Source organism: Phoenix dactylifera, chromosome 2 (assembly GCF_051530095.1).
Source record: "Phoenix dactylifera cultivar Ajwa chromosome 2, Ajwa_hap1_PhDact_Kaust_v1.1, whole genome shotgun sequence".
NCBI classification, from domain to species: Eukaryota; Viridiplantae; Streptophyta; class Magnoliopsida; order Arecales; family Arecaceae; genus Phoenix; species Phoenix dactylifera.
Genome location: NC_143191.1, coordinates 30698358 through 30723057, shown reverse-complemented (window position 1 = coordinate 30723057; position 24700 = coordinate 30698358). Strand labels below are relative to the sequence as shown.

The following is a 24700-nucleotide window of genomic DNA, read 5'->3' as shown; positions in this document are numbered from 1 at the left end:
TGAGAAGAAAAGGGCGGAAAGCTGATGGTGCCAGCAAGAACATCTTGCCTGGTTTCAGGCAGCATCCAGGAATTCAAAGACGACTGCGTTTTGACCAGATCTATGTGGAACTAACCGAGGTTTGAGGTTGTTATGGGCTCCAGCTTCAAGGTTTAGGGATGCGTCAAAGGAATGGAAGGGAGCTACGACTAGGATTCTGCTAACCATTGGTCATACAAAATTCAGATAGAACTTGAGAGGAAAGAGGGTGCATGGCTTCAGCTTTTTTGAATGGTTTCAAGTTTGAATGCCGTACAGTGGCTTGCGGGGTCCTAAATGGTGGGCAAGATACGACCGGCAAAAGTCTTCCACTGGATTGCCCCGATGTGGCCTAGACGGGAAACCATTTGAAGCCTAATTCTAAGCATGCATGCCTGGACAAAGCTCTTCACTGTCTTCACGTCGCAATGAAGTGTTGTCCCAACTTTTAATCTGGCTTGCTGTACTCATGTTAGAGTTATATGAAGTGCCGTTTTTAACTATAAAAAAAAAGTTGCCCCAAAAACAAGCTTGTAACACCTCATGTCTCGTCGGCAACATTTGAAACGCTACCAAATACAACACGTAACTCTGCGACGTGACCGCTTTTGTTAATGTAGGATCAACCACTGGAGGCACAAGCTTGACCAAGATATAGAGAGGTGCAAGGTTTGCTTCATATTATAGTCAAATGTTTTGAAAATAAATAGTTTGATTTTGTGCATTTGAGTATATGAAGGATCCAAATAACTAGAACCGGCCACGAAATGGTTATACTAGACTATTTAATAACTTAATTCCTTGCAGTTCACATAATAGTTAGAATGTTGTGCCCCTTGTTTGTCGAGAATTGCTTTGGATTCCATGGAAATTGAGCATGCCTGGAATGTTTATTTATTGAAGAGTGTGTACATATATATATATATATATATATATATATATATAAAACAAATTTTTTATTTATTTTATGTCGAGCAATATGTAGAGTAACTTTCGATATAGTAGTAAAAGCAAAACTTGTAGGCAGATCGAATCATCAAGTTTTTATTGTAATATAATCTACACAAGAAAAAACACTTGCTATAGAATGAAAAATATACTTCCAAGTGATTGATATGAAATACCCATCTTCTTTTTCTCTCTTAGATAAAGAGAGAGGGAAGAGAATTTGCTTAAAATAGGTTTTTCTATTAAAGAAATAGACATTTACAAAGCTGCCCTTCAAAAGGTAGGATCCTGAACATCATATTGGGGAGTTTGCTTTATAGTATAGTAAGAGGTGCAGATAACGCCCAGTCTCGGTTTATTAATATCAAGTTCTATCAGTGTTGCATGCAATTCCAAAGTTGAAACTTTTCGCCCTCATAAATGGATCCAGAAGCACAGATTACCACCAATCCTAGCCAACTGCACTGTTTGGCAATTGCCATATATATCTCTCTTCAATGGAGAGGTCCCAAGACTGGTAAGTGGAGGCATACTCAGGGTCACTTTCCAAAAAATAAAAAAGGAGTTATTTTCTGTCTTCTGTGGAAAAACTAATATAATATACATGATTACCGTATCTTGTTTATTTTCCCTGGTCTGGGGGAAAGTTCTAGCTGGCCTCCGGCTGCACAAATTTAACTAAAAGTTATGTACTTGGCTCCTTTTCGAGACTTAATAAAGGAAGCGAGACATTTCCCCCTGTTTTTGCAGATAAGGACTTAACAAGCTCTTAGTGATAAGAATGTTAGGTCATAATGCATGACATGCTGGTATCCATTAATCCCTTCTTTTAAATAATACATTCCATTAGTTGTGCAATTAGTCGCTATTCTTCATGAACTTCTAGAAGAGCTGTGACCCTAGCTTTGCTTTGCCTTAAGCCAGTTTCTCTCTCTCTCTCTCTCATTCACATGCACTAGCACATATTTTAAAGATCTTTTATTGTTCATATATTATTTTTAAAAGAATAATGGTTTGGAATCTAGCATTGTCGAATGACATAAATGTTGGAAGTGGAATGGCTTATCTCGCCACCAAAAGTACAAGTGTTTCTTGCCTTGATATGCATATCTGTTGCGATACGATAGGCAAAAAAAAAAAAAGAAACAAAAGGGAAGAAAGATAAAGGAACAAGAGAATAGAATATTTATGTGGTTCGGTCTATTAATCTTTATCTTCGAGCAGAGATGGTGCAAAAGTTTGACTATAAAAAAATGGAGATGACAAAAAACAAGATTGTTTCACAAATTCTAGCTTTAAATATTTATATGGTTCGGCCTATTAATCAAGTTATCTTTTCTCTTGCTCTGCTCCCAAAAAATATCTTTGTTTACTTTTTTTTTAAGAGCTTGTAAACCCAAAACATGCTTAAAAATGTGGAATGGGTTCAACAAGTGGATCAAATTCTTGGATGTAGATCCTGCACCACTGGAAGAAGCTAGCATGCATGATTTTGTGTGGAATATCTGGCCAACAAATAGCTTTGTTTGCAAAGCATGGCCAAGAATAAATTTAACATTCTCACTCATCATTAGCAGAGCCATCCAATGGCACATGACATGGTGACATGTTTGTTAAACTGACCGCTCATCGCTGTGTCAATTCGAACCAGCAAAATCTCTATGCGCCTTACACCTCGAAGGATGGCATAATTCTTGAGCAGTAATTGCAAGATGGAGCCTTTGCTCCGTCTCGCCATCATCTGCATGTTTGCACCTTCAGAAATTCCAGGATTCCAATCTATATTCTTCGTTGGAATTTATTATAATATTTGTAACCAATCACTCCATCAAGCGTTTTAACTTGATGATGAAGCTTAACATATAAAAGGTGACAATTAAGATCAGTCATCGGTTGCTTCCCTACTGATGATCATATGCCCCTCCCTCCCTTTGCGTGTTATATTATTTGCCGTTTTGATTTGAAGAGTAAAGAAATATTATTCCAGCAAGTAAGATTGAGTTTGTCTTGCTTGATCATCATGCACTGCACGATTTCTAATACATTCACCAACTTCCTAATGGCATCGCTCTTTTTACAAGTTCTCCCGAATCACATTGTTGAATTCACAGAGCCACGAGCAATCAAATCGTCGGAAGCTTCACTTGGCCCAAGAAAAACCTCACGTCGAACGGTTTTGTTCTCAAGTCATGCAGACAGACATAGAAACCGAGTTAATCGAAGAAACGAGTTGCATGAAACTTCGTTATTTATATGGACAGTATATATATATATATATATATATATATATATATATATATATATATATATATATATATATATATATATATATCTATATATATACACTTGGTATACTGGTTTTCACAATAAAACCGTCCAACATATGCAACCATGCATGGTTTACAAACGCTCAGGAAAACACCAAACAACTTGGCAGCAGAGCCATCACAGGCAAGAGCTAGTACATGATAGCCAATCAGCCCATGGTAACTCTATATTCCAAGAAAGCTTCATTCACTGATGGACCTCCTCAGCAACTGGATTGCCTACGCTTGGCCTCGGACTGGACTTCTTGCTCCCTCGGCCGAGAGCATGAGCATCGAGATGAGGGGAGCCATGACCCCCACCTCCCGGGCTCGGCCCCCCGTTCTTGGCCGCTCCAATATTCGGCCCTTCGTACATGAAATTTCCAAGTTGATCTCCTATCATCGGCCTAGCCTCCACCATGAGAACAATGCAGGATGAGAGAAGAAAGAGGAAGAGAGACCCCAGGATTTGTAGCCTTGCGGCCATTGGTCATTTGCCTGCGATGAGGAAGTCCTCTCTCCTAGTATTATAGATACATAAAGCTTGAGTTAATGGGTTGGTTTGACTGAGAGCAGCTCTGCATGCATAAGGTTGGCTGGCTTGAGGAAACATCTAGTTGGATTCGTTGCTCGATTAAGAAAATTGGAGTCTAAAGTCGAAACTTAGGTGCAGTAAACGGAATGATCACTTCCACATTCTATATAACGGGATGTGGAAAACTAAGTCCAAGGCATCAGAAAGTGGGTCATTGGACGGCGCCATCGGATACGTAATTATGGTAGCTGGTGTGGCACCTGAGGAAGGGAATCAATGAGCACTTCGCCATTAAAAGAAGAGATGATGACTTTTAGTTCGGATTTGTTTATGAGGTTAAGGGTTGCTTCGGATAACATGGGTACTTGCCACTTGGTGATAGGGAAATATGGTGACCTTTTATTCTCTCTCTCTATCTCTCTCTGGGTGAGCAGTGACATCTTATTCTTCGGTTTAAAAGTAGCATGAATTGCATCAACTATCAAGTGTACGTGGCTACGTGCAAGTCAGTGATCCCAAGGTTCGTTTAATGATGAAATCCCAAGACAACAAATTAATTTGAAACAATTGTTTATAATTATTAGAGCAATATTTGGTGGATTATTTTATGAGACAGGTCTCGCGCGTCAATACATGACGTGGTGTATATAAACAGTATAAAGTTAGCTAAATTTATTAAAAAAATATATTTATAAAAATAATAATTTTAAATATATAATTTTCTATAGATTTAGTCGATGCTATCTGATAAAGTCCTTCACCCAATTCTTTTGTTTGAAAAATACTTGATTTATGAGCATGCAAGCACACACATTTTGTGAACCGCACACTTCTCTTCTTCCTAGGAACATCATAACTAATTCATGATGTGGTCGCAAACCTAAATAGAAATGGATGTAATTTATGCCATATAATTCTAGCTTTGGTATTTAGCTTGGCATTTCTGTAATTTAGCCTAATTCCACCTCATTTTAAGATCACTTCTGATTAAATTACATAGTTGCATTTTCAATTGGGTGGAGCCATATATATTATTTAGGTTAAATCGGGCTGAATAGAAATTTTAAAATGTTTTCTGGGTTGAGGTCTCAACCATCCATCAATTTTAATAGTATAATTGCAGAAATTTATAATTCAATGATACTAAAAATATATTAATTAATATGAAACACACACACACACACACATATATATGAACTCTATATATATATATATATATATATATATATATATATATATATATATATATATATATATATATATATATATATATATATATATATATATATATATATATATATATATATATATATATATATAACATGAAAGTTATATGAATTATATATTATCAACTTATTTAGTAGTTTGGGTCAAATTCATGTTGGGTTTAGGCTCAATCCTATACCAATCCAACTTAGTTGAAACTATGGTTTTTTAGCTCAAACCTAGCTCTAATTTATATAACACCTCAACACAACCTCTTCCCATGAGTAGGTTGGGCAAGTTGGGTTTGGATTGAGCCCAACCCAAGTTGCCTCCCTAATCTTTGTCTTCTGTGCATTCGTGCAATTGCTAGATTATATTGGCTTTTGCAATAATGAAAATAACAGCCATTACTTGCCTATAAAAAGAAATAATTATTATTATAATGTTTGCTGTTGGGGGAAAAACCCCAAGTCATGCCACCTCGGAGGCGCTCGACCAAATAGCGCCGACCAGAGGCGCTCGACCAAAGAGCGCCGACCAGAGGCGCTCAACCAAATAGCGCCGGCCAGCGAGGCACTCAACCAAAGAGCCTGAATAAAGGCGCCCGACTAAAAAGAGCCGACCAGAGAACGCCGACCAGAAGTAACCCCGCCACAGGACACTCCGCTGGGCGACCAGCTCGGCTCGGCACCCGTGCCGAGCCCGAGCCTTAACCAAATACTCAATCTCCGCCTAATCCTCTAAAGGATTTGACGGCTAAATACACGACTCCACTACAATCTACCACTATCTCTAAGTCATCAAAGCGTGAGATTTCCGCAGGTACTCGGCACGACCTGTCATTAATGCATGAAACCCCCTCAGGCCTCCGATGCACTCAGTCATTAAATGAACACGGCTCAAGATGATCTCCGGATCACTGAACCATCAAAGTGTATGGCTCTCCCTGACCGCCGGTTCACTCAGCAATTAATGCACTTACCATCTACGAACCCCAGGCCCACCACGGCCGGCGGTTCAACCACTCCAGCGGGTCCGATCAACCGTGACAACTCTCTGATTCCGGTCTGATCCCGCCTTATTCTCCACTACGCCATTAATGAGCCAAATCGTGCCCAATTATCACAAAAGAGGACAAATTCCCCTGTCACCTCCCAGGTAACATAATATCCTTCTATAAAAGGAAACCTGGGAGGAAGAAGAGAAGGGGGACAACACAAAGCAGACACAAATATACACACAGAAAGAACAGACACTCCTCTCCTTACTCCCCCCACATATTAGCCCCCTCTGACTTAAGCTTCGGAGGGCCGGCGCCGGAAAGCCCGGCCACCGGCTTTTTTGCAGGACTCTCCAGAAGGACACCACCAGCCGGCGCACCGCCATCCACCGTCCCGGCAGCGGAGCTCCTCCCCCTTTGGTTCGCGACAGCCCCCGGGTCCAATTTCCAGCAACAGTTGGCGCTAGAGGAAGGGCCCGAGTTGCTGCAACCCAGGGGCATCCCGACGGCACCGCTTCCTCCGGCTCCAGTTCAGCCGGAGCCCCCTACAAGCGGGCTTCCCCTTCGAGGTCAGGACTCCCAAGTCCAGGCCTCCCTCTGGAGAGAACACCCAGTCAGAGGCCCTGGTGGCTGGCCACAACCTTCGGAGGCTGAGTCGGTTCCAGGGCAACTTGCACCGGAACGAACCACCGCCGCGATCCCCCAGAATGATGAACTCGACAAGAAGGTTGAGAAGCTGGAGCGCCAGATCCAGGCACTCCACGGAAGAAAATCGGGACGTGATGGTGACTTTGAGTTCACCACGAAGTCCCCCTTCTCCCCGGAGATTGAAGACGAACCGGTCCCGTCACGGTTCAAGATGCCCCAGGTGGAGCCTTACAACGGTAAGGCTGACCCCCTGGACCACCTAGAATGTTATCGGGTCTTAATGGCCCTACAAGGAGCCTCGGAGGCCATGATGTGCAAAGCTTTTTCAGCAACACTCCGAGGACCTGCCCGGCTCTGGTTTACCGGGTCGAAGCCGAGTACTGTCTCTTCTTTTGAGCAGCTCGGCAGACAATTCGCCGGCAATTTTGCTGCCAGCCAGCCCCAGCGGCGGACATCGGACTCCCTCCTTGATATCAAACAAAAGGAGGGAGAATCCCTGAGGGAGTATTTGGACCGGTTCACCGCCGCAATATGGAAAGTCCGGGAGCTTGACCAGTCAATCGCCATGTCGGCACTAAAGACTGGAGCCCGGTCTTACAGGTTCCTCTTCTCTATCGAGAAGAATTTCCCTGCGAACCTCACCGAGATGCTTGTTCGGGCGCGGAAGTACGCCAAGGCTGAGGAAGCCGTGGCTGTTAGGCGGAGCTGGGCCGAGCAGAACTCCAAGAAACAGAAGAGACGCCGCGAGGAGCGCGGCCAGCCCAGAAGCCCGTCCCCGCGCCGAGCCAAAAATCCGCCCCGCCTGAAGAGTCCACCCCGACTATGGGGACCGCCTCAGCAGAGGTCACCACTCCGCCCGAGGTTTCCACCACGGGCCCGTGCACCCGAAGGGAGGTATGAAAACTACACTCCCTTCACTGTTCCTCGGGCTGAAATCCTCATGGAGATTGAGGGTCAGGATTATATCCGGCTCCCACCTCCAAAACGAGATTCCAGAGCTCGGCGTGATCCCCGAAAGTATTGCCGTTACCACCGGGATCACGGCCATGATACCGAGGACTGCTACCAGCTCCGAAACGAGATCGAAGCACTCATCCGCCGAGGGGTGCTCGATCGATTCGTGCGGAGCCGGCGTGAAGAAAAGAAGCCAGCCGAAGGAGCTGCGCAGCCTGAAGGTTCAAATGCCAACAAGCCCATCGCCGGCATCATCAACACCATCCGAGGCGGGGCCTCGGCTGGAGAAGCTTCAGGAAAAGAAACCTCCTCGAAGCGCCTGCGCGCCTCAGAAGCCATCTCTTTCTCAGATGATGATCTAGAGGGAGTTGAAACTCCCCACAATGATGCTGTGGTCATCTCCATGATTATAAATAGATTTGATGTAAAACGCATCTTAATCGATAATGGAAGCTCGGCGAATATTCTGTATTTTGATGCCTACTATAAAATGGGGATGACAGGAGAGCAACTACGGAGGATGAATGCTCCGTTAGTTGGATTTACTGGGGACTCAGTCCCAGTAGAGGGCGAGATCGACTTCCTGGTCACAGCCGGGCTCGCCCCCCGTGAAAGTACCGTGGGGATGAGTTTCCTCGTGATACGCCTGCCCTCGGTCTACAATGCCATTCTCGGAAGACCAGGTCTCAACGCCCTCCGAGCGGTAGTCTTGACTCGCCACCTGCTCATGCGATTTTCCGCCAGCCAAGGAGTTGGCGAAGTTCGTGGAGATCAAGCAGTAGCAAGGCGATGCTACATGGCGACCCACGAGGCGGAACGACCAGCTGAGGCGCCTGTCCCAGCAACCGACCAGCCTTCAACTAAAGTTCTGGAGGCGCGGGTCGACCCTCAGAAAAAGCGGGTAGAGCTTGGTGAGTTACTAATCTAGGTTCCTTTGCGCAAAAACTTTTCCGAGCTAACCGTGCAGGTCGGCTCTGGCCTCAATGAGCGCGAAAGGGATCACCTCGTTAACTTCTTGCGAGACAACATGGACGTCTTCGCATGGTCGCCCACGGATATGCCAGGGATAGACCCAGAAATCATGGTCCACCGGCTCCAAGTAAAGCCAACCTGCAAGCCAGTGCGACAAAAGAAGCGAGGCGCCGCCCCTGAACGACAACGAGCAGCAGCCGAGGAGGTTGACAAACTCCTTGAGGCTGGTTTCATCCGGGAGATATCCTACCTGGAGTGGCTCGCCAACGTGGTCCTCGTCAAAAAAGCCAGCAGAAAATGGCGCATGTGCGTGGATTACACCGACCTGAATAAAGCCTGCCCAAAGGACAGCTTCCCACTTCCCAGCATCGACCAGCTCGTGGACTCCACCTCAGGTCACGAGCTGCTAGCATTCATGGACGCCTTCTCTGGATACAACCAGATCCGCATGGCGCCAGAAGATGAAGAAAAAACGGCCTTCATCACCGATGGGGGAACCTACTGCTACAAAGTAATGCCATTCAGCTTAAAGAATGCCGGGGCAACTTATCAGAGGCTGGTCAGCCGGATCTTCAAAGATCAAATAGGCCGAAACATGGAGGTCTATGTTGATGACATGCTGGTGAAAAGCAAGGTGGCGCTAGATCATGTGGCCGACTTTGATGAAGCATTCTCCACACTCCGAAGGTATCAAATGAAGCTCAATCCAGCCAAATGTGCATTCGGAGTCACCTCCGGCAAATTTCTTGGCTTTATCATTGCGCAGCGGGGAATCGAGGCCAATCCTGAGAAGATCCGAGCCCTTCAGGAAATGACGCCTCCAAGAACAGTCAAAGAGGTACAACGGCTTACGGGCCGGATCGCGGCTCTCGGGAGATTCATCTCCCGCTCAGCCGAGCGCTGCCTTCCGTTCTTTGCGGCTCTTAAGAAGCCAAAGAATTTTCTATGGTCGGACGAGTGCCAGCGGTCTTTTAAAGAGCTCAAGCACCTTCTGGCATCTCCTTCCCTGCTCACAAAGCCTCAACAGGGTGAACTCCTTTACCTGTATTTAGCTGTCTCCCCTGTAGCAGTAAGCTCGGTCCTGGTCCGAGAGGAGGGCAAGCTCCAAAAACCAGTGTATTACACCAGCCGGGTCCTGAGGGACGCTGAGACCCGATACTCCAAGCTAGAGAAGACTGTTTATGCCCTGGTCATCTCGGCTCGGAGGCTGCGGCCTTACTTCCAAGCCCACATAATGGCCGTGCTGACCGACCAGCCAGTCAAGCAGATCCTGCAAAGATCAGACCGCGCGGGCCGGATAGAATTTGACCTCGAGTACCGACCCAGACCGGCGATCAAAGCACAAGCACTCGCCGACTTCATAGTCGAGTGCACCATACCGGATGAGGTCGAGCCCGAGCTTGAGCCACCAACGGAGCAGACCCCAAGTTTGGCATTGATTTTACATGTCGACGGCTCTTCAAACTCGGGGGGTAACGGAGCAGGTCTCATCCTTACCAGCCCAGAGGGGGTGGTCGCTGAGCAAGCCTTACGCCTCGAGTTTCCTGCTTCCAACAACATGGCGGAGTACGAAGCGCTCGTCGCCGGGCTCAAGCTAGCCAGTGAACTAGGAGTGAAGGATCTGAAGGCCTTCAGTGATTCTCAGCTCGTCGTCAACCAAATCATGGGAGACTTCGAAGCCAGAGACCCGACCATGCAGAAATATCTTTAGAAGGTACGGGATCTCACCTCGACCTTGGACTCTTTTCACATCCAACATGTTGTCAGGTCGTAGAATCTCAGAGCCGACCAACTGTCAAAGCTGGCGTCTTCTCGCATGAGCGAGCTCCCCAAAGCGGCAGCACTGGAGTATCTTCAAAAACCCAGTACGGAGGAGCCCGAGCAGGCCGTTTGTATCGAGTTCGAGCCGAGATGGATGGACGAGCTCATCAGCTATCTGCAAGACGAAGTCCTCCCCAGTGATGAACGAGAGGCTCGCCGAATAAAGCCCTCCGCCACCTGGTATCTACTGCATGAGGGAAAGCTTTATCGGAGATCTTTCACTTCTCCCCTCCTCAGATGTCTCCGCCCAACGGAGGCTGATTATGCCATGCGCGAAGTCCACGAGGGGATTTGTGGAAATCATCTGGGAGGACGAGCATTGGCTCATAAAATTTTGCGCCAAGGATACTATTGGCCGACACTCCAGAAGGATGCTGTGGACTTCGTCCGAAGATGCGACCGATGCCAGAGAAACGCCAATGTCCAACGCCGACCTTCGGCTCCCTTAACTTCTATCAGCTCCCCTTGGCCTTTTGCCCAGTGGAGAATTGACATTCTAGGACCATTTCCTCTGGCTACCGGGCAAAGAAAATTCTTGGTCATCTCCATCGACTATTTCACAAAGTGGGTAGAAGCTGAGCCTCTTGCCCGGATCACCGAGCAGAAGATGCGGAATTTTGTCTGAAAGTCCATAATTTGCAGATTCGGGCTCCCCCGCATCCTCATATCCGACAACGGTCGCCAGTTCGACAACCTCCATTTTAGAGAATTCTGCTCTGAGCTTGGCATCGACCACCGCTTCACCTCGGTCGCGCACCCTCAGACGAACGGAGAAACCAAGGTAACAAACCGCACTATTTTGCAGGGGCTCAAAGCCAGGCTCGACAAATCCAAAGGACAATGGGTCGAAGACCTATACAATGTCCTGTGGGCTTACCGAACCACATTTCGTGTCCCCACCGGCGAGACTCCCTTCAATCTGACGTATGGGACGGAAGCTGTCATCCCGTTGGAGATTGGGATTCCTTCTCCAAGAGTAGAACATCACGATGCCAGCTCCAACTCCTCGCAGCTCAGAAACAACCTTGACCTGATCGAGGAAACATGGGAGGCCGCCCGAGTTCGCATGGCGAGGTACCAACAAAAGACAGCTCAGTACTACAACGCCAGGGTCAAAGTCAAATCCTTCAAACTGGGGGACCTTGTCCTCAGAAGAGCTGAGGCCTCCCGACAAACTGAACAAGGAAAATTGGCTCCAAATTGGTAAGGACCTTACCGAGTCACGCGCATCCGCCGACCCGGAACTTATAAGCTAGAGTCTCTAGATGGGACTCCTATTCTACGAAGCTGGAGTTCTGAGAATCTCCGCGTGTACTACCAGTAGAACCCCAAGGGGTCCCCCATTATTCAACCATAAATTCCATTTTATAATAACTTGTGATGGTTTGTGCACTTGTTCGAGCTCACCAATTCTCCTAGATATCTCATGGTGCCAGGCTCATTCTCCTACCCTGACCACGGTCGGGATGCCTTGATATTTCGGGATGGAGTACCTACAAGGACTCCCTGAAGATGTTCGTGAGTTCGTGATGCGTTCTCCATCAGCCAACGAGCTCGGCTCGTTCTCCATCGGCCAACGAGCTCGGCTCGTTCTCCATCAACCAACGAGCTCGGCTCGTTCTCCATCGACCGACGGGCTCAGCTCGTTCTCCAACCCCGATACGTCGGGATGCCCCGATACGCCGGGATGCCCCGATACGTTGGGATGCCCCGAGACGTCGGGATGCGGCCTTAACCAGCCAACGAGCTCGGCTCGTTCTCCATCGACCGACGAGCTCGGCTCGTTCTCCATCGACCAACGAGCTCGGCTCGTTCTCCATCAACCAACGAGCTCGGCTCGTTCTCCATCGACCGACGGGCAAAGCTCGTTCTCCAACCCCGAGACGTCGGGATGCCCCGATACGTCGGGATGCCCCGATACGTTGGGATGCCCCGAGACGTCGGGATGCGGCCATAACCAGCCAACGAGCTCGGCTCGTTCTCCATCAACCAACGAGCTCGGCTCGTTCTCCATTGACCAACGAGCTCGGCTCGTTCTCCATCAGCCAACGAGCTCGGCTCGTTCTCCATCAACCAACGAGCTCGGCTCGTTCTCCATCGACCGACAGGCTCGGCTCGTTCTCCAACCCCGAGACGTTGGGATGCCCCAATACGTCGGGATGCCCCGATACGTTGGGATGCCCCGAGACGTCGGGATGCGGCCTTAACCAGCCAACGAGCTCGGCTCGTTCTCCATCGACCAACGAGCTCGGCTCGTTCTCCATCGACCAACGAGCTCGGCTCGTTCTCCATCGACCAACGAGCTCGGCTCGTTCTCCATCAATCACAGAGCTCGACTGCTCGTGATCGGCGAGAAGACCGTCATTGGCAACGAACTGGATTCTTCCATCTTGCTGGCATCCTCAAAAAACGGACTCCGAGCAGAGGAGCGTCTCCAGTCGCCTTGGCATAAAGACGCTCATGGTACCAGGTACCCCTTTTAATTGATGTCTTTCCGTTTTCATTTACCTTCATTCTTGGCTAATTAATTACCTGAATGAATCCCCGACTGGCGTCGAGGCACCTGGTCAGGCCAATCATCGCTCGGCCTCACCTCTCCAACATGCACTGTCTAATAGCAAGCTTAATCCAACAACCCTTTCGTCGGAAAAAATCCGATCCGCCTCGGCAACTCGAGGCTCGAACCCAAAATTCACTAAAAAATTCCAAGTTTTAGTGGCTAGTCTTAGGGCTCGGTCGAATTCCGAGTTAAACTCGAACTTGAGCTCGCCATCCCGAGCCCAAACGCAAGTCCAACTGTGACGGACGAAGTCAGGGCCGTGGAGCCCATGTCCTTGGAGCCTAAAATGGATCCAAGCAGAGAAACCAAAGTCTACCAAAGACAAAGGCATTTGCAAATTTAAGGAAAATACATGTATATTCATTTCAAAAAGCCTGTAGGCTAAGTACAAAGACTCGGGCTCGGCCTTAACAAGTATGGAGGCCATCCCGACTTAAAAAAAAAAAAAAAAACTAACTACACTAAGGCTCGCACCCGGCAGCTTCGAGAATAGCCGGCTCTGCGGTCAAGGCCTCCTCTTCGGCAGCCTCGGCAGCACCAGGAACGGCCTCGGAGGCCGTCTCAGTGGCCTCGGGGACAGCCTCGGCTGCCTCGGCCAGACCTCCCTGGTCGGCCTCCGGAGCTTCTGCCTCGGCCTCCGGAGTTTCTGCCTCCACCTCTACCTCCGACCTTTCGACCCCTGCTCCTGGTCTGAGCAGGTTCAGGTCAAAGTCCGGAAGGAGCTCCCGCAGTTGATTGCGGAAGTCCTTGAAGCCCTGGATGAGCCCGTTCACACCTTCCTCCTCTAGAAGGTCACGGAACTCATCTGACTCACGGAAAAGCTTGATCGCGTCTTGGGCCTGCTCCCGAGCCTCATGGTATGCGGCTTTCCGCTCGAGGTTTTTTATTTCCTGCTCGAGCTCTAAGGTCTTAAGGCGGGCATTCCCCACCTCTTGCTCGCGGGAGGCCAGTGCCAGCTCGGCCTCGGCCAAACGAGCCTCCGCGGCATGCACTTCTGATCTCGCCAACGTATGCGCGCCCTTCTCGTCTTCGAGCTCGGCGGTCAGAGCTCGAATCTCGTCCTCGGCTGCTCCCACTCTTGTTTGGAGCACCTGGCGCTCGGCCTCGGACGCCAGGCACCTCGCCTCGGCCTCCTCATGCCCCCTCTGATGCCTCCGGGCCCGCTCCCGGTAGTCTTGTACAATGTGCATCAGCGTCTCCGTCTCGTGCAAATGCTGTAAAAAAGAGACGTGAGAGATGAGACTAAAAAAAATAAATAAATAAAACTTGCATATAACCGTACGAATAGGAAGACCAACTTATCCGGACGGCAGAGCAAAGAGTGGAGTCCATGAAGGCGCTGTAGTTCATGGACCGTATCTTGGCCTGGTCGGCCGGAAGCAGCGCGACCTGAAACACTTCGCGCGCTACTTGAGGATTGTCGAGGGCCGAGTCGCCCTCAAAAACCGACCATACGGGAGCGTAAGGAACCCGCTCCCGTGAGCCCGACGGGCCCGAAAGGCTAGCTTCGGCTGCCCTAGGCAGAGCCGATCCCGAAGCTCCCTGGCTGCTCCCCGGCTCGGAATTGGAGGGCTGGGGTCGAATAGGCGGCCGATTTGGCTGCCGCGAAACTAGAGCGGGGCGCGCGAGCGCCAGACCCGCGGAGCTTCTCCCCTGGTCGGCAACTGGGGCTTCCTGCCGACCTGGAATTTGCGACAATGGCACTGGGCACGGGAGCGCCACCGCAGCTCCCCTTGAGCCCACGCCCCTGGAATCCGCGCCCTCCCTCCGACCAGCTTCGGAGCGCGCGGGTCGAGGAACGCTCACCTCGACCGCTGCGGTCGCCGAGGTCGCCGAGGTCTTCGCCTTCTTCCTCGGCTCGGTCGGTTCTCCCGAGAGCTCGGCCGCCCTCTTCTGAAACCGGGCGTATAGGACCTCGCTCTTGGTCACCATCTTTGCGATATCTGCAAGGGCGAGCAGGATTAGAACTTAGAACAGTAATAAAATGAAAAATGACACCCTACTGTTATCCTTACCATGGGGACGCACCGAGCTCAGGCCAACGTTCACTAGAGCATCCTCACTTATGAGGCCACTCAGTGAAATACCGTCCCCGAGGCTGCGGATGGTGTCGATGATCCCCTGCTCACGTGGAGAAAGCTGGGGGGGTTTGTTGATAGACCTAAGCTGGGTCGGTCTCCACCTAGGGTCAAACCCCCATGTCCGTTTATAGCCTAGGAAGAAGAACTTCTTGTTCCAGTCATGAATGGACGAAGGAGCGCCCTGAAAGAGTGGCCGACCCGCCCGAAGGGCGATATAGAGCCACTCTCCGTCTCCCGGATTCGACTTCAAAACAAAAAGTCGCCGGAAAACGTTGACAGAGGTCGGAATCTCGTGCAGTAAACACAGCGACAGGAAACCGATCACTGTCCTCCAGGCATTCGGAGCAAGCTACGCCAGAACCAATTGGTACACCGCCAACAACTCGTTCACGAAGCCGTGGAGAGGGAATCGTAGGCCGGCCCAGAGTGACTCTAAGTACACTCCAATCCGGCCTACCGGAGGATCGGTCACCCGATCACCCCGCCTGGCGGGTTCCAAACGGAACCCTTGAAGAGGGAAAAACCACTCTTCGGTCATTTCGACCTCCAGAACACTCATGGTGGACTCAACTTCACTAGAAATGGAACCCATTAGAAGGAAGAGGAAAAGACTAGGAAGAAAAGGGACCTATAGGAGACGCCGGACAAAAGAAACTTCGGACTGAGAAGAGCTGGAGGAAGAAGACAATAAGAAAGGAACGGGAGGCCGGTGAGAGTTTATATAGACCCTTCCAACGGCCCGGATCAGCGAGAGAAACGCTGCATCCCGTTTAGATTACGACACATGTCGGCCCGAAAGACGGAGCGCCACATTTAATTCGGGTTGACGCTTCGAACACCGAAGTGCCCCATCGGATCGTGCGGCCCCATCATGAGCCCACGACGCGAGGACGCTTCGGAGAGGGCGTCCCAATAATGGGACATTTCCGGAAAAAAGAGACGCCGCCTATTAGAGGCACCCCAAAGCGCCCGATAAATAGAGAAACGCGATAATTTAAAAATTTTCGAAATCCATAATGACCCAACTAAAACTACTTCCCGCGCTCAAGCTGGTAGCCAGCTGGAACTTAGAAGTCGGGGGTAGTGTTGGGGGAAAAACCCCAAGTCATGCCACCTCGGAGGCGCTCAACCAAATAGCGCCGACCAGAGGCGCTCGACCAAAGAGCGCCAACCAGAGGCGCTCAACCAAATAGCGCCGGCCAGCGAGGCACTCAACCAAAGAGCCTGAATAAAGGCGCCCGACTAAAAAGAGCCGACCAGAGAACGCCGACCAGAAGTAACCCCGCCACAGGACACTCCGCTGGGCGACCAGCTCGGCTCGGCACGGGTGCCGAGCCCGAGCCTTAACCAAATACTCAATCTCCGCCTAATCCTCTAAAGGATCTGACGGCTAAATACACGACTCCACTACAATCTACCACTATCTCTAAGTCATCAAAGCGTGAGATTTCCGTAGGTACTCGGCACGACCTGTCATTAATGCATGAAACCCCCTCAGGCCTCCGATGCACTCAGTCATTAAATGAACACGGCTCAAGATGATCTCCGGATCACTGAACCATCAAAGTGTATGGCTCTCCCTGACCGCCGGTTCACTCAGCAATTAATGCACTTACCATCTACGAACCCCAGGCCCACCACGGCCGGCGGTTCAACCACTCCAGCGGGTCCGATCAACCGTGACAACTCTCTGATTCCGGTCTGATCCCGCCTTATTCTCCACTACGCCATTAATGAGCCAAATCGTGCCCAATTATCATAAAAGAGGACAAATTCCCCTGTCACCTCCCAGGTAATATAATATCCTTCTATAAAAGGGAACCTGGGGGGAAGAAGAGAAGGGGGACAACACAAAGCAGACACAAATATACACACAGAAAGAACAGACACTCCTCTCCTTACTCCTCCCACATATTAGCCCCATCTGACTTAAGCTTCGGAGGGCCGGCGCCGGAAAGCCCGGCCACCGGCTTTTTTGCAGGACTCTCCGAAGGACACCACCAGCCGGCGCACCGCCATCCACCGTCCCGGCAGCGGAGCTCCTCCCCCTTTGGTTCGCGGCAGCCCCCGGATCCAATTTTCAGCAACATTTGCTATTAGTTGTAGTTAGTTATTCTATTAAAAATAAGGGAGAATCAAGAAGTTTTGAACTATCGTGGTGTTTTGAATTTTCAGATGCTTCCTAAGAAATTAAACTATGGCGAATCAGGTTGCGAGCATGTTGGATCGAGCAGGTCAATGTAGGAGTTTAGGTAATTCTAAGATAGGGCACGGTTTTGCCTCAATTAGAGGATTTTGGTAATTTCTAGTAGGACGAGAATTGCACAAAGAATAAAAACAATAAGGAGAACGAAAAGAAATCTCCAATAAAGTCAATTACAATAGAAAAAATAATTGAGTGTAGACAAAACTCTCCAAGATGGAATCCAGAGAACCAAGATACAAAGAGTTCCTAGATATTTCCATGGAAAACTTGATTAAAATAGAGGGTATTTATGTTGTGATGTTGGTGATCCATACTTCAAACATGGCCTGATTCCTTCATACTTGATAAACACGAGAAAAAGAAAAACGTCTCGAACAATTACATCATCCCCATCATATTTTAAACTATAGTTAGTTCTCAGAACTCCCTCAACTCTCGTGCCTATTGTTGGTTCAAATACAATCTCTTTTCAGAACTATAAATATTGACACTTATGGGATAGTAGTTCTCAAAGTTATCTCATTTACATGCTTACAAAGTAATCCTCACCCATGTACAAAATTATCTCAAAATTATCGTTTCCTTGCGTAAAGCACCAATCAGTCACAAGAAGAGTCTTGGCCATCACTCGCCCTGTAGCTATAGAATAGAAGTTAAGATAAACAACAAAATTATTTTAAGTTGATAAACAAGGAAAATGTTAGACAACAAAAGTTAATCCTATTATTTAAAGTTATCACAAAAAAATAATGACTAAATAATGATCATTATTCATTTATGTATTGCTGTTAAATATAGGTTTATGCTAGGTACTAGTTAGATATTGGGTTAAATCAGAGGCACTATCTTGCAGCCAGACATAACGTCCTCAGGAATGAGGTAGATGCATGGTTGGGTAAACAGTTTAAATAGATCGGGTCAGAATGGGTTGGACTAAATAGGTTAAACAGATCGGGTCGAATTGGACAAACAGGTTAAACAGATCGGATCAGGATGGGTTGGGCTAAACAAGTTAAACAGATCCGATCGAATTGGGCAAATAAGTTACCTGTTTATTAAACAGATTAAACGAATCGGATAGGATTACCTATTTATTAAATATGACAGATTCAAATTGTAATTTCTGACCAATTTAATAAATAGAACCCACCCAACCAATCCAATTGCCACCTCCTGTAACACTGGCAATCTCTTTATCTCCTTAACTTTTATAAGTTGGGATCCTCCCCATCTGTTTATTAATCATGGTCATCGGCGGCCGTGATTGATCAGGGCCTCCATGGATTAAATACATGTACCGTGGTGTACGTCTCAAGCTGGATTTTAATTAGATCCGGGCCTGCCGATTACCTACCTGACATTCCTTAATGAAATATTATGGTGCGTAATAAAAGGTCAAAAGCCCCCCTTAAGGGCCAACAAGCATGCGCTTGTGCAGGCCCAAAACCAACCTATTTTAATACCCTAACATCAAGCAAAACATATATAAAATATATGTTTAGGGACTGCTGACTGCTACTTGTACCTTAATAAATTTAATAAAAATGCGGATCAATTAATTCGTTTCTACGTTTTTTTTTGTTGTTGTTGTTTTGAAAGTGAGTTAAAGAGACTACCAATATAAATTCATAAAAAAATGATTTAGGAGGTAATTTCTGCAAATCACTAGACATATATAAAATGTGATTTTTCTATTTTTTGAAGAAAGATGATCTCCCCATGATTTTAAAGGTGGCAATTATGTTTTCGGTGGAAAAGCTGTCCCAGTACCCGGAATGATTTTGATAAACATGGATTATGTAGCTACTAAGTATCTTAATGTTAGAATTGTCGTTGTAGTATAGTGGTGAGTATTCCCGCCTGTCACGCGGGCGACCCGGGTTCGATCCCCGGCAACGGCGACTTGCACTAATTTCCGTCTGTTTTTTTTTATGTTTTTAAGTCTGTTTTCATTTTTTTTCTCTCTTTTTTAAGCCTGTTTTCATTTTTTTTCTGTTTTTAAGCCTGTTTTCCCTTTTTTTTTCTGATTTTAAGCCGGTTTTAATTTTTTTCCCCTGCTTTTTAAGCCTGTTTTCTTTTTTTTTTTTTTGCTTTTTAAGCCTGTTTTCATTTTTCTGTTTTTTAAGCCTGTTTTCATTATTTTTCTGTTTTTTTAAGCCTGTTTTTATTTTTATTTTTTTCTGTTTTTAAGCCTGTTTTCCCTTTTTTTCTGCTTTTTAAGCCTGTTTTCATTTTTTTTTGTTTTTTAAGCCCGTTTTCATTATTTTTCTATTTTTTAAGCCTGTTTTCATTTTCCAGTGTCTGTTTTCATTTTTTAGTGGAATTCATATAGAAGTAACATCCAGCTTCTCTCACTAGAGCGATCGCAGGATGACATAAATAATGCGTTTGCTTTGAAACTTCAACCTGATTTTATTTTTTTTCTGTTTTTTAGGCATGTTTTCATTTTCCAGTGCCTGTTTTCATTTTTCAGTGGAATTCATATAGAAGTAAACAGCCAGATTCTATCATTAGAGTGACCGCAGGATGACATAAATAATGCGTTTGCTTTGAAACTTCAGCCTGATTTTATTTTTTTTTCTGTTTTTTAAGCCTGTTTTCAATTTCCAGTGCCTGTTTTCATTTTTCAGTGGAATTCATATGGAAGTAACAACCAGCTTCTATCATTAAAGTGAACGCAGGATGACATAAATAATGCGTTTGCTTGGTAACTTCAACCTTGAAAATAAGTATGTAAAGATTTTCTAAAAATGTTATTAAATTTCTTTTAAAATATCTACACTTCCAGGCTGTTCAGGCTCCACCCAAATTTCTCTTTTTTCTGTTTTTAAGCTTATTTTCATTTTTTAGTGGAATTTATAAATTAGAAGTAACAGCCAGCTTTTATCATTAGAGAGACCGTCGGATGACATAAATAATGCATTTGCTTTGAAACTTCAACCTTGAAAATAAGTATTATTGTGGTTGAAATTTGGCCTGAGGGTGACCATGCCAGAAGAAGCCGAGAAGACGCCAGTCAGGATGGAGAAAGAGGGCCATCTCGTACGCTCCAGGGTACCTGCACAAAGCTTTGGCTGTAAATTCCGACGAAGATCCTTCGATAGCTAAGTTAGCCAGACTTTTGGAAAGGTTTCTGAATGCCTTAGTTAGCCTCTTATGACTTAAGAGTACTTGTAATAGCTTATAATGGCTTATCAAAGCTTATTGAGGGCCTTTTCCTACCCCCTATTTATAAGGCGAGGGTGACAGGCATTGCCTGAAATCTCGGATCAATTCGTGATCAGCTGGCCATCAATTGGAGGTAGCGTACAGCACAGAGATCAATCCCGCAGACGGAGAATTCGGGAGATATCTTTCCGGATTTGTTCTGAGGATCCGCCACGTAGTTCTAAGCGGAAGTGATCAAAGGAGCTCTTTAATGCGTTGTGTGCGCACTCACTCCGAGGCATTACCTGGTGGTATGCGAGGGGCCAGTCATCAATGCTTTGCCCTGCGAGGAGGCCATCATACTGACTGGCCTTTAACACCGCGATCTAGAAAGATCTGCTGAGGGAGCTTTTAGGTCTGCCACGTGGCACGATTTGTCCACTCGGCCGTCTGGGCATGGGATTCGCAGGATCTTCGACGGGATTAAGGTTGATAGGGCCAAGGTCGGCTCGGCCTTTAGCAGGGTTCGAGGTCGGCCTGGTCTCTGGCTGAGGTCGGCTCGGCTATCGGCAGGGTCCGAGGTCAGCCTAGCCCTTGGTGGGATCTAGGTCTGGCCTGCTCGGCTCTAAGGTCTGCTCGGCCGAAATTGGGTGACTCCACGCCGGAGTAGGACGATCCATTTTGCTTCCCATCAAGTATGTAAAGATTTTCTAAAGAAGTGATCTAATAGAGAGATAATTATATTAAAATGTTGGGTCCAACGACTTAACAATAGTAGGGTATACTTGAAGATTGTAAGAATTCTGCATGATTTTTGGCTCAGTTCCTTTCTTAAACAATCATTCTAATTCCAGTTAACTTTTTCCCAACAATATTGAAATCTGTTAGTTCAAAAACTTGTTGGATTCTTTGTCCGGAGCTATCGGGTGAGCTCATTTAGTTGGATCAATGTAGAGAGCATGAGTCTTCTCCAAGATTAACTTTCACTGAAGCTACTATTAGTTGAAAAATCAAGATAGAGGATGCACATAAAATAGAATTTTGGGTGAGATCCGGGCACCTAGCTAGAATTTTTTTGTGATGTCAGTTGTGCCGATGATTGCATCAGTAGCAATCATGCATCATGAATATAGTGTTCAAACTTTTTTTGATCAGTGTATAGCAGTCTTCATTGATAACATACTGGTATTTTTTTTCCAAGAGCAAAAAGAAGTATGAAGAGCACTTGAGACGGTGCACTACAGGTTTTCAGGGAGAAGAAGTTACATGTAAAGCTAAAGAAGTGTGAATTTTGGTGGGACACCATGGGATTTCTTAGCTATGTGGTATCAAAGGTTAGGATTTTTCTGGATCCAAAGAAAATGAAAGTAGCTGCAGAGTGGAATTGGCTGATAAATATTTCTGAAATTCACAGCCTTTTGGGTCTACCTGATTATTAGGAGATTGCATGATTTTCCAGCATACTTATGTCCTTGCCCCACCTAACTCAGAAAGAGGTCAAATTTGAATCGACTAAAGAATGTGGGCAAAGTTTTGAAGAGTAATACTAGTATTTACTCCATATCCTCACCTAACCTTTGAGAATAGAGGAACCACCTCTAAGAAAAAGTCCTAGGGTGTGTTTAAATATTGTAGTGATAATATCATATAGTTAATTGTACGATTTTTTAATACTAAAGAGATATAAAAATATACCAAAATATAATGTCATATAATACGATGGTAATGTTGATATATTTAAATTATATGATGATTCTAAAACTCTTATATGTAATAAGAATTTGTTTCTAATTATATGAACTAATAATAAGTAATTAAGTTATTGTGTATGATGATACCAATGTTATCATAATAATGCCATATTTGTTCCTTTGTTTCTCAAGTGATACTCTAAGTTTGCCCCTACATTGCATGCCGCCTCACGTACACTATACATGTTAGGATCTTATTATTATACATAAAAGTATTTTTAGAAATTGAGATGACATGATGACATGTAATCATATATTTTTATATTAATAAATTGCTTTATAAAATTAACTATGATCATATGTGAAGTTACTTCTCTTGATTACATTTAGCTAAAGCTTTGTATTTATGTGTACAGACAGAGTACAAGGTAGCAAATTTAGAATTAAAAATTTTTGAACTACAGTAGCATGTTTTTTATACAATAATAAATATATAAAATATTATAAATAATATCATTATATATTAATAAATATAAAGGGATGTTTTCTATAATTATAATATTTTATTTTGGATATTTTGGTAAAAAAAATAAATCAAAATAGCTTTTAATGTATGCTAAAAGTGCTTTTCGGAAGAAGCTCCTTCTCTTCCAAGAAATTGTTTTAGCTTTCTGACAAAGCTAAAATAACTTTTTGATTTTTTTTACCAAATATCTCTGTTTCATCCAAAAGTATTTTTGGAGGATGAGAAAGTGTTTTCTGGCCCATTCCTAACGTATGACAAACTAGCAGCAAGCAAGAATTAGCTAATTTCCTTATTTAGCTTCTTTTTTCTTTTGCTCATTCCTTTCTTTAGTCCTTCAATGCAGCCATTGATTATTTCAAACTCTTGTATATATGGACAAAGCATACAACAATACAATAACAAGACACAAAGCATCTTTTCTCCATTCTTAGGTTTCTTCTAAAAGCCCTGCAAAATAAAGCCTAAGATAATGAGCATTAGTTCGGATGGCACCATCCCTTTTCATTTATGAGCATTAGGTTTTGCCTAATGTTTGGCCCAAGTAGAGAATAGGGCTAGGCATTGAATTGTAGCTATTGATTATTTCAAACTCTTACATATATGGACAAAGCATACATCAATACAATAACAAGGCACAAAGTATTTTTTCTCCAATCTTAGATTTCTTCCAAAAGTTCTGCAAAATAGAGCCTAAGATAATAAGCATTAGTTCGGATGGCACCGTCCCTTTTCATTTTGTGAGCATTAGGTTTTGCCTAATGTTTGGCCCAAATAGAGAGTGGGGCTAGGTATTAAATTGTAGCTATTGATTATTTCAAACTCTTGTATATATGGACAAAGCATACATCAATACAATAACAAGGCACAAACTATTTTTTCTCCAATCTTAGGTTTTTTCCAAAAGCTCTGCACAATAGAGCCCAAGATAATGAGCATTAGTTTGGATGGCACCCTCCCTTTCCATTTCGTGAGCATTAGGTTTTGCCTAATGTTTGGCCCAAGTAGAGAGTGGGGTTAGGCATTGAATTGTAGCTATTGATTATTTCAAACTCTTGTATATATGGACAAAGCATACATCAATACAATAACAAGGTACAAAGTATTTTTTCTCCAATCTTAGGTTTCTTCCAAAAGCTCTGCAAAATAGAGCTTAAGATAATGAGCATTAGTTCGGATGGCATCGTTCCTTTCCATTTTGTGAGCGTTAGGTTTTGCCTAATGTTTGGCCCAAGTAGAGAGTGGGGCTAGACATTGAATTGTAGCTATTGATTATTTCAAACTCTTGTATATATGGACAAACCATACATCAATACAATAACAAGGCACAAAGTATTTTTTCTTCAATCTTAGGTTTCTTCCAAAAGCCCTGCAAAATAGAGCCTAAGATAATGAGCATTAGTTTGGTTGGCACTGTCCCTTTTCATTTTGTGAGCATTAGGTTTTGCCTAATGTTTGGCCCAAGTAGAGAGTGGGGCTGGGCATTGAATTGTAGCTATTGATTATTTCAAACTCTTGTATATATGGACAAAGCATACATCAATACAATAACAAGGCACAAAGTATTTTTTCTCCAATCTTAGGTTTCTTTCAAAAGCTCTGCAAAATAGAGGCTAAGATAATAAGCATTAGTTCGGATAGCACCGTCCCTTTCCATTTTGTGAGCATTAGGTTTTGCCTAATGTTTGGCCCAAGTAGAGAGTGGGGTTAGGCATTGAATTGTAGCTATTGATTATTTCAAACTCGTGTATATATGGACAAAGCATACATCAATACAATAACAAGGTACCAAGTATTTTTTCTCCAATCTTAGGTTTCTTCCAAAAGCTCTGCAAAATAGAGCCTAAGATAATGAGCATTAGTTCGGATGGCATCGTTCCTTTCCATTTTGTGAGCATTAGGTTTTGCCTAATGTTTGGCCCAAGTAGAGAGTGGGGCTAGGCATTGAATTGTAGCTATTAATTATTTCAAACTCTTGTATATATGGACAAAGCATACATCAATACAATAACAAGGCACAAAGTATTTTTTCTCCAATCTTAGGTTTTTTCCAAAAGCCCTGCAAAATAGAGCCTAAGATAATG

At 45.3% G+C, this 24700-nt stretch overlaps 1 protein-coding gene and 1 non-coding gene across 2 annotated transcripts; one reads left to right on the top strand and one right to left on the bottom strand.

Annotated features, from left to right (window-relative positions):
* Positions 1–3310: 3310 nt before the first annotated feature.
* Positions 3311–4116, bottom strand: LOC148714670 (uncharacterized). The gene has a single exon (XM_088717230.2). It carries the CDS (start codon positions 3757–3759, stop codon positions 3481–3483), a length of 279 nt encoding a protein of 92 aa, XP_088573356.2. The 5' UTR covers positions 3760–4116; the 3' UTR covers positions 3311–3480.
* A 14968-nt stretch (positions 4117–19084) lies between these two features.
* On the top strand, positions 19085–19156 carry TRNAD-GUC (transfer RNA aspartic acid (anticodon GUC)). The gene has a single exon. It is a non-coding gene; the product is annotated as a tRNA-Asp (tRNA).
* The last annotated feature ends 5544 nt before the right edge of the window (positions 19157–24700 follow it).